Source organism: Pteropus medius, unplaced genomic scaffold (genome assembly GCF_902729225.1).
Source record: "Pteropus medius unplaced genomic scaffold, Ma_sr-lr_union100, whole genome shotgun sequence".
In the NCBI taxonomy this organism is placed as follows: Eukaryota; Metazoa; Chordata; class Mammalia; order Chiroptera; family Pteropodidae; genus Pteropus; species Pteropus medius.
In genome coordinates, this window is record NW_024355327.1 from 4,230,353 (window position 1) to 4,240,920 (window position 10,568).

At 37.0% G+C, this 10,568-nt stretch overlaps 1 protein-coding gene across 4 annotated transcripts in view; it reads right to left on the bottom strand.

Annotated features, from left to right (window-relative positions):
• The window catches only part of CCDC66 (coiled-coil domain containing 66), a 44,626-nt gene extending 35,549 nt beyond the window's left edge, over positions 1-9,077 (bottom strand). For 2 of the 4 annotated variants that reach the window (XM_039858553.1, XM_039858551.1), the window contains exons 1-4: positions 3,796-6,765; positions 2,186-2,351; positions 1,894-1,997; positions 90-211 (exon numbers count right to left, since the gene is read on the bottom strand). In XM_039858553.1, the coding sequence (XP_039714487.1) occupies positions 90-211; positions 1,894-1,997; positions 2,186-2,351; positions 3,796-4,243 (840 nt within the window). In that variant the 5' untranslated portion in view covers positions 4,244-6,765. Of the gene's footprint in view, positions 1-89; positions 212-1,893; positions 1,998-2,185; positions 2,352-3,795; positions 6,767-6,836 lie in introns of those variants that run through there. The other 2 variants (XM_039858550.1, XM_039858552.1) reach the window with 2 other exon arrangements.
• Positions 9,078-10,568: the final 1,491 nt, after the last annotated feature.

Here is a 10,568-nt window from a genome sequence, read left to right on the forward strand (position 1 = left end):
ATAAACTATGATATGAACATGGCTTAGTATTTAAAAGTTGCAATTAAGATGCCTTATATTCCATAAATCTTGATTTTTCATACTTTTACCTTAGATTGGTCAAGAATCTGAAGTTTTTCCCATTCTATTTTATCACTTTCACATTTTTTCCAAGGATTATTCCATTTTTCAGAAGCTTCTTTTTCTTTCTTCTTTAAAGCAACCTGTTCATCTGCAAATAATGTCCTTTTTTAAAAAAATGTACAAAAACTGTAAAATAAAAATCACGTAAACAAATCATGACCTTCTTAAAGAGTGCAGATTCCAAAGCAGATCAAAATTGTTTTTTAGGGAGGCTATTAACTCACAAGACAGAGAAGAATTTTAACGGATATGGAATAAAGGAAAACATTTAAACAAAACCACATATAAGTATGACATGAACGAATGTACAAATGTTTGTTTTAGTATAATTATCAATGTAGAACAATTTTTTCAGAACAACATATTTTATATTATGCTAATTATTCTGAGCTTTTACTTCCCTGTAATGTTCATTCAGTTATTAATTAGTAAGAGACTTAAAAACTAGAACTCTGGGTTCAGAGAACCATGGGGGTCAAATCCAAGTTCCACCGCTTCCCAGCTATGTGACTGTGGCAAACTGCTGTTCACATCTCTAAACATATTCGTTCTTCTGTAAAATGAGAGTAATAATAGTGCCTACTTCAGGGTAGGACCTAGCACAAAGTAAATATTTCATAAATGTTCAGCCATTCTTATTCATAACTGTGGAACAGTAAAAAACATAAAATCTTGTGTCTAACAGGCCAGTATGAAAAAACTAGGCCTAAATCAATAGTTCTTAAAAATTCAGATATATAGATTTAAATTCCAAGAAAATTAATGAAAGCATAACTTTAACAAAGAGAAATGTGCTTTTCTAACTGACAGTATCAAATAAAAAAAAAGTTAATTGTGTTTTATAAAATAATTAAAAGCATAAATTGCTTCAGTCATTCCAACTAGTTCCACTTTACTTCAGAAGTTTAGTATTATATTTTGGTAAGCTAAGTTTGTATTGAAAGAAAATATCTGAAGCTGAAATTATGATATAAACACATTATAAGATCGCCAAACTTTCTGACACTGCTACCATACATTTGTTCATTCTTCTGTTACCTTCACTTCCAACATTAATTCATTTCCTATTTCTTCTGCTTATCTCTTTTTCTAAATCACCTGTCCCACCAGGGTTATGACTGCCTCACAGGACTTTCCAGCTGAGTGGATGCTGAAGCCCATCTTCATGCTGTTAGTACAGCTATTCCTAAGAAGTACAACTATTACTTAATGTATTCACCAAACTCTGGACCCTAAGTCTGGTCCAAGAGGTAACTGGAGCTTTAGTTATTATCAATATTTTAAGACCCTAATAGCAATTATAGATTTTTCTGTTACATGGTCTACAGACAAAAAGCAATAAGCTTGCTTTTGTATGGCATATACTAATTGATATCACATCAATATTCATTAGGACATTTTGATTGTTTTAAAAATGAACTCGATTATTAATTAAAATCATCTTTAAACCCACAGGATTTTTGTAATGGAAAATTTTAATAATGGATTCTCAGGAAATGAGAAAGTTTAGAAATCTCTGAGTTCCAGGAGCTCCAAAATGATACTGATATTAATGATCACCTCTGGCTTTTGGTGCATACCACAGAATGCCAAACAGATACAACCTAAGGGAATGTGAAACCACAAATCTTATGCATTTGAAGAAAACTACTCTAGAGGGCAAATTTTATAAAACAAGACTTTGATAACATCATACTGATATATTTCATCCTCGATATATATATTCTATAAGCTAACAAAACTATAATAAAAGGTGTAATAATTACTTACCAAGCTCTTTCCTCCATTGGGCTTTTTTTGCTTCCAACAAACTTCTATCACGTTCCCTTTCCCCCAGAGTACTAAATATGTCAGCTGGTTTCCATACATTTTCTCTAAGACAAAATACAAAAAATAACGGAAACCTTATTATGTTTCTATACAAGTTAATTCCATAAAGATTAGGTAATAAACTTTTAACTAGCTCTTAATCTTCAGAGTAAATATTTCACATGAAAGTCAAGGAAAAGGAAAAGCAAAACCATATTTGCAAGATGACCCCACAATAACAGGAGTTACATACATGGCAATTTTCTGCTCATACTGCTTAGATGTCTCCTGATTTTTATTTAAAACAGATTTATTTTCATCCTGGACACAGGAAACAGCCTCAGTTTTTTGGAGTAGTCCCATAATAGTCTCATCCTTTGGCTGATTAGGAATACTGTTTAAATGTAGACTGTACTGACCTAGGAGGTAAAATGAATGCTTTAAAATTAACACTAAAATTATGTCTATTTCAATACGTTATCTTGGCATACTGCTATACAGTTTTAAAAACATGCCTTACACATTACCTAATTACCTCTCATAGCAATTCTTGCATTGAGTATTATGATTCCCTTTATGTCAAAAAAAGAAATCGAGTCCCAGAGATTAAATGGCTCAGAGATATGGCCATAGCCATACGATTTCCTGTATCAAATAACAAGCAACAAAAAAATAAACCTCCATTTACTCCTGACAACACTTTAAAAATATAAATGAAAACATGAACCACAACTTCATTGAGAATAAATGCAAACAGCTTTGTGAAAAACTCACTATCTTATCCTTATTTTCTCATTTAGCTGGGAAATCAGTGAAAAACTATCATGTTTCTATGCTCCAGCTATAATATCGATTCCAAATATGTTATACAGGGCTCATATGCTCAGCTCAAAAATTATTCAAATTGCTCATTCATGTGCTAGTTCTCCTAGGGAAGGGAAAGCCTATCTAATATGCGGGTCATTTATGATTAGGCAAATTCTTTCTACTTTGTAGATACTCTCTCTCATTATCCCTAATAAGTTTTCATTTTTTGTTCTTTGTGCTAGAATTCTAGTCTTAAAGACAATATATAGCTCTCTCATTTTACAAGGAATAACCTAGACCAAGAGAAAGTAAATGACTTTATTGTCAGCACCTAAGGAGCTATCTGATCCCTGCCAAATCAGTCATGGGGCCTGGTGCCTGTTAATTTTATTTTTATTTAGATCACTATTATCTAACAAAATTGTAATATTTCTACTCATATTCACAATTTCTTAGCTCAAAGCTGAAACAAGGCTTTTAAAAACATAATACAATTATGACTAATGAAACAGAAGGCATGTAACACTCTACTCTTTCAAGTCTATGTTTTACTTTGTTAAGAAGAAAGAGCTGCCAATCCTTAGCATGGATTGGGAGTCAGGAAAAGCAAAATGTGGGGGGCCAGGAAAATCAACATTTTCAGCAACTCAAGTCAAATCTTCATAGTAAGGTTCCCTCAATTTCCACTAGAAATACTATAGTAATTTTTTAAGAACATTTTATACAATTATTTTAATGTAAGTAAAGCCTCCTACATTCTAAAATAAGTACAATAGTGTTTTATACTAACATCTTTTCTAGAGTCCATAGAAACTGAGTTTCTTAATACTATGGTACATAAGAATAATATTCTGAGCATTAACCTTAAAATATGGCATATTATAACTATAAAAGTAATTTTTCATATAAGCATTCTTTAAAAGAATAATTTTAAAAAATTGTTACACATTAAAATAGAATTTAAGAGGCACAGTTACATAAAATCCAATGAACCTAAAATTCTAAAACACTTTATATTCATAAAATTAATATGATTTAAAACTAGAAAAATCTTACTTGTTTCCTGTTCCTTTCCATTCTCAGTCAGGGAAACAGATCTATTTCCTTGGTTTACAGTCATCAAAATCTGTTGTAGTTGGTCTTGTGTAAGACACACCAAACTACTCTTCATATTTTCACCTGTGAAGTGTTTTTTGCAAGGCTTCTGTTCAGCTACTACAGATATATTTATGGTGTTTCCAGTCTTCTGTATATTAGGAGTTGCAGGTGAAATCACTTTCTGGATGTGAAGATAGTCTTTATCTGCGTTCTGCTTGCATAAATCCTTAGGAGGTGAAAAAGTCATACTATTTTTTTCATCTTTTGCCAGTAAAGATTGTGAACCAATTCTCTTCTTTTGCAAAAGCTTTTCACTTCTGATACAAGTATTTTGTGTTGATTTTAGAATGTATCCAGTTTGTTTTGTTCTTAAAGGACATTTTGCAATTTTGGTCTTATTTCCCATCTGTTAAAACACCAAAAATGTATTCTTTATAAAAGCTCATGAAAAATCAACAATTATCTTTATATCATTTGTGGTAAGTCAGGCCTCTAAACTTTTTTTCCATTTTGCTAACATATACATAAGAAACTATCATTTATCCTTTGCGAATCTTCATTTGAAAACTTCAACAACTGGTATTATTATTTTATTCAGGATAATGAAGAATACAGAACTTTTATTAGAGTTGTTATAGGACATCTCCATTCAACCCCAGTGCTGAATCTCATGTCATGATTACACCACCCATACTACCACTTTTCTTCATTGGCATCTATAGACCCATAGATTACTAGCCTTTATTCCTTGAATAACTTAGCTTGTGGGTCATCATCCTTCGCTCTACCGTAACTCCTATATTAACTATATCCACATAAATTATTCTTCCAATACCCTAGCCTCTCATTTTCTTGAACTCTGCTCCTACATACTTGTCTTCCATACTACCTCAGTTATTCATGCCCCTAGTATATCTCATACTGACCTTGTAACCACCCATAACTGCAACCTCTCCATAATCTCAATTTCAAGCTCTGCAAAATGACCACCACCTCTTATTTTTTTCCAGCTTAACTTTCTCATGTATCTCAATTCCAACAATTCTTTAACTCTGCTGGGACTATAATTTGTTGATTACCACTTTCCTCTTGTCCTTACTTCCCTCCTTACCAATCAAATTCCAGGAGCAAACAAAATCATGCCATTCTCTACTTCTCTGCTGCCACATACACTTGGCAAATCCCAAATCTGGTAAAATCTAACTTTTCACCTACTCTGTGCTTGCATCCAAGGAGAAAAACACAGTCACAACATTTGGTTTCATCTTAAATAAAATACCCAAGAACAACAATGGGTTCTTCATGCGACCTGGCAGTCACACATTTCCCAAGTTCCTTTACTCTCACTCTTCTAGCAACATTTCAACTTTCTCCGGTTTCCCAAAACCCCTAACTTTCTCTTTCATTCTCAGCTGAAGACCTTGATTAATATTTCACTGAAATTCTTAGAGAAGCATTTAGAAAAACAACTTTAAATTTCTACCACCAAATCTGTACCAGCATCTGTATTCATGCAAACTGTTTGTCCTATTACTCATACCCATTCCCATAACCCTTTCTCAAGGATTTCTAGCAATCCTTTGCTTTCTCCTGAATCATCACTATTTCTTTTCTGCAGGTTCACATCTTTTTTACCATCTGAAGAAAAGTACTTGATTCCACTTTCTCCTCTAATCTCCTATAATTCCATTCCAACCAAGCTTTCACCCATACTACCCCATTGCAACTGCTCATTATTGAATCTTCTCTCATATGCCTCATTTGTCATCAAACCCTGTTTTGCTACACCTTCAAAATGTATCCTGAATCTGACATTAATCCTGAACATCTCTTGCCACTCCTCTGCTCCAAGCCATTATTAGCTATTGCCTGAATTACTATAAAGCCCTCCAACTGGTTTCCCTGCTTCTAGCCTTGCTCCCCAGTCTATTCTCAATCCAGCAGCCACAATGTTTATAATAATATGTAAGTCAGATCATGTCACTTTCTTCAAAGCTTCCAACAGTTTCCCATCTTTCTTGAAAGAAAAGCTGACCAAAAAAAAAAGACCTAATGATCTGTGCGCCTTCCTCCATTTGTCCCCATTATCTGAACTCTAATCTCATTTTCTCTCTCTTGGCCTCCAGCCACATGGGCTTCTTGGTTATTCCTTGAATTCAATAAGACTTCCAGTCTTCGGCTTTAGCACTAATCAATCCCTTTATATGCGGCATTCTTCTTTCAAATATTTGCTCCAGTATCACCAGCTCAGGGAGGTCTTCTCTGACCACGCAATTTAAAACTGCAGGTTTCCTACTCTACCCTCACTCTCACCTCCCTATCACTCCCCCTTTTCCCAAGGCTGCTGCTGCTGTGCCTCTGAAATGATTGTGCCTCTTCCCTTCTTCTCTTTTATTTTCTCTGTAGCATTTTTTGTATCGTAATAGTCTGCATTTATTTTGCTTACTGTCTGCCCATTCCACCCCTTTCTAATGTAAACTCCACAAGGCAGAGATTTTTGTCTGCTTTTTCCACTGCTATATTCCCAGCACCTATAATAGTAAGTAGAACAGAGTAGGTGTTCAGTAAATTTTTGTTTCCTCAACTATGTCATTTTAAAAACTGAATTCTTTCTCTCCTCTCTCCCCCAAATTATCTCCCCTTTCCAAAATATCCCATTTCTTTGGCTCTATAGTTCTAATCTCTCAGACCAGTAACCAGGGAGTCATCTTTGACTCTTTATCCTCCTTTATAGCCTTCTTTAGTTTACCAGCATGTATCGGTTATTTCTTCCTTCCAAATCTTTTTCTTAACATGTATCGGTTATTTCTTCCTTCCAAATCTTTTTCTTACCATTTACACAACAATAAGCCTAAATTCAGGTTTTCAATCCATTACTAGACCACAGTCTATCTCAAATCTATTCCATTTAATCCACTGTACATTTCTGCAAAACCAACTAACCTAAAAGAATTCAACAGTCATTCAATTAATAATAAGTGTTGCTTTTATGTGCTCACCACTATGGGAGAAGTGCTGGAGGTATAAAGTTGAATAAGACGAGATTCTTGCTGTCAAGGAGTAGGGTAGATGCCACATGGCTTTCATCTGGCCTATCACATCCCAACTTTCCTTGTCTTCCAATCAATTACATAATACATGACCACATTTTGGAAATTAGCCAATTACATTTTACCTTACTTTTCAAAATACACCTGTAGAATCAGCCACAAGATTCCTTTATTATCCTACTCATCTCACCTACACCCTATTTGCTCTTGGCTTTAGGCTTTTCATACCAAAAACACAATCTAAAATGCTTTTACCCTCCTGTCCCTGTGGCTATTTTAATATAATTAATTCAAAAATGAGAAGTAGCAAACTCAAATATCTACTGTAAATTAGGCTGGGTGGGAACTATGATAAACTGAAGAGTACTTTTCCATTTAAGGAGGGAGACACTACTCAGAACCAGCCTAAACTGCCAAAAAGGAACCTCAGTCTACTTGCTAGATCAGCAGTCCCCGACCTTTTTGGCACAAGGGACTGGTGCTCCTATTAGAATCTAATGCCTTATGATCTGAGGTGGAGCTGAGGCAGTGATGAAGCTTCACTCACTTGCCCACCACTCACCTCCTGCTGTGTGGCCCGGTTCCTAACAGGCCATGGACTGGTACCTGCCTGGGGGTTGGGATCCCTATGCTAGATGATCTAATATTTCAATACAACCAAGAATGCCAGATTTCACATTAAATTTTCCAATTTTTAGACACTGGAAATTCAAGTCTTTGAAAACTATTGTGTGGATTAAGCAAATTGTCAGCAGATGCCACACAGCTTACACAGCTGAGCCCTACCACCTCAGTCTCCAAAAACTACAACTCCTACTCATGTCAGCCTTCTTTGACTCACACTGTTAATGACCTTTTTTGGATCATTAACAGTTGAGGATTTCATTTATCTAATCAGATTCTCACTCAAATTGCTAAAAAGTACAGTGCATTCCCTCAACATATCTTTGAGGTCTCTCATTTCTGTCTCCTTCTTTCCATTCCATTAGCCACCATATGGAGTCCCAGGAATTATTCTTAAAGGGCCCACACAAAGACATACTTGCTGATGGACTCAGCTCGAGCTCTGGGGCAGCAGCTCAAAAGGTGCCAGGGACATATGGGGAGAAACTGAATTGTCTGGCCTCAGGGTAAGGGCTGGAGAAGCAGCTTTCTCCCAAACAGAAGTGCTGGCAGAAGCCATTATTCCTTTGTTGAACCCTCCTCCCAGCCTGCACATGTAGGCAGGTGCCATATCTGAGTCTCCATCAACCAAGCTAACACTGCTCGTCTCACCCTGGTGATTCTCTGAGACCCTGCCCCACATAACTTGCCCACCCACCCAACTTGGTGGTCCACCCAAGCTGGATCCAGGGGCTTTCCTATACAAACAGCCTGTTTTGGCTCATACTGCAAACTTTCCCAAAATCTTCCAAAGGTTCACAAACCCCAAACAAGCAGCATCTGGCCTCAGCGTGCCCCACACATAACTCTTGATAAGCAACCCTAAACCCAGCATTAGTGGCAGCCGGCCTTGGTTCACAGCTTAGCCGCTCTCAGTTATCTCCAAGCCCAGCGCCAGTGGCAACCATGTGCTGATCACTTTGTAGCTCATACCAAGTGGCCCTAGGCAGGGCAAAGGCAGCGGCTGACCTTGGTCTACATCAGAGTCCCTCCCAAAAGGCCCCGGAACCAACATACCCAGTGGCCAGCTTCAGACCACACCAGAGAACCAATGAATCACTTCCATAAACGAGACACCGAAGAAGCAGACTGGGCGGCACCAGAGCCCCACCAAATCAAATCCTGCCCCATAGCATATTCTGCATAATAGCTCCTCCATTGTAGTCACAGCCAGTCCTCACAACCAATCAGCTTGACAGTCAAATCCTCACACTGATATGTCAATAGCAACCAACATGAGGGACACACCTGGAGCACCTGGCTCAGGTGACCAGGAAGATTGTATCACTGATCCCCACAGGATGCTTACTACATAAGGCCTCTCTACCAAAACCGGAGGATACAGCAGCTCTACCTAATAGAAACAAACACAGGGAGACAGCCAAAACGAAGACACAAAGAAACACGTCCCAAATGAAAGAAGAGAACAAAGCTTCAGAAAAAGAACTAAAAAAAATGGAGAAAAGTAATCTAGCAGATGCGGAATTCAAAACATTGGTTATAAGGATGCTTGATGATCACAATGAGAACTTAAACAGAGATAGGAAAATAAAAATAGAGATAAAAAACATAAAAAAAGAACCAGTCATAAATGATAAATACAATAACAAATGAAAAAATGAAAAGTACATTAAGAAATTCAACAGTAGATTAGAAGCAGAGGATCAAATCAGTTATTTGAAAGATAAGATAGCAGAAAACACCCATAAAAACAGCAAAAAGAAAAATTTTTTAAATGAGGATAGTTTAAGGAATCTCATCAAACATACCAATATTCGCATCATAGGAGTACCAACAAAAAAGGAGAGAAAAGACTGAAAATCTATTTAAAGAAATGATGACAGAAAACTTCCCTAACGTGTTGCAGGAAATAGACATACAAGCCCAGGAAGCACAGTGAGTCACAAAAAAGGGGAACCCAAACAGGCCCACATCAAGACACATCATAATTAAAATGCCAAAGGTTAAAGACAAAGAGAGACTCTTAAAAGCAGCAAGAGAAAATCAACTGGTTACCTTCAAGAGAGCTCCCATTTGACCATCAGCTGATTTCTCAACAATAACTTTGCAAGAATAGATTGGGATGAAATATTCAAAGTGATGAAAAGCAAGAACCTACGACCAAGATTACTCTACCCAGCAAAGCTATCACTTAGAATCAAAGGACAAATAAAGAGCTTCTCAGGCAAGAAAAAGCTAAAGGAGCTCATCACGACCAAACTAGTAGTACAAGAAATCTTGAAGGAACTTCTATAAAGAAAAAAAGGTCAAAAATATCAATAAAAAGGCAATAGCTACATATCTATCAACAATTACTTTAAATGTAACCGGATTAAATGCTCCAATCAAAAGACATAGGGTACCTGAATGTATAATAAAACAAGACCCTTACATGTTGCCTACAAGAAACTTATTTCATAATGAAAGACACACAGACTGAAAGTAAAGGTACAGAAAAAGGTATTTCATGAAAAATGGAAATGAAAAAAAAAGCTGGAGTATCAATACTTAGACCAGACTTTAAAACAAATACTATAACAAGAGACAAAGAAAGACGTCAGAAACATGGAGGAATGAGAGACGTCCCCAAATCTCTCCTCTAGAAACAACAATAAACTGAACATCTAAAACTCAACAAAAAACATCCAACCCACACGTCTGAGCGTGGGATCTGCACATAAGAGCTACCACAGGTCAGAACCCCAAGTGTCAGGTAGTAGACTGGGAGAAACGAAGAAGCTGCCTCTCGCAGCTGCTGGAGCTCTCCTGTAAGAGAAGGGGGAGGGGTGAAGGTGCAGCAACTTCCCTGAATAGCCCTGCCTGGAGTGCTGTGAGGTCCACGCAACAGCAGCAGTGCCCAGTCATCAGGGCAGAAGGCAGAGAAACGAGGACGGCACAGAAACAACAGTTGATTTTTACCAACCGCGGTTTCAAAATCAAGGCTGAGCCGCAGCCCCATCCCTCAACCCAAAGGGACCCTCCCCCATACCCTCCCAGACAGACCACCACAGAGCCCCA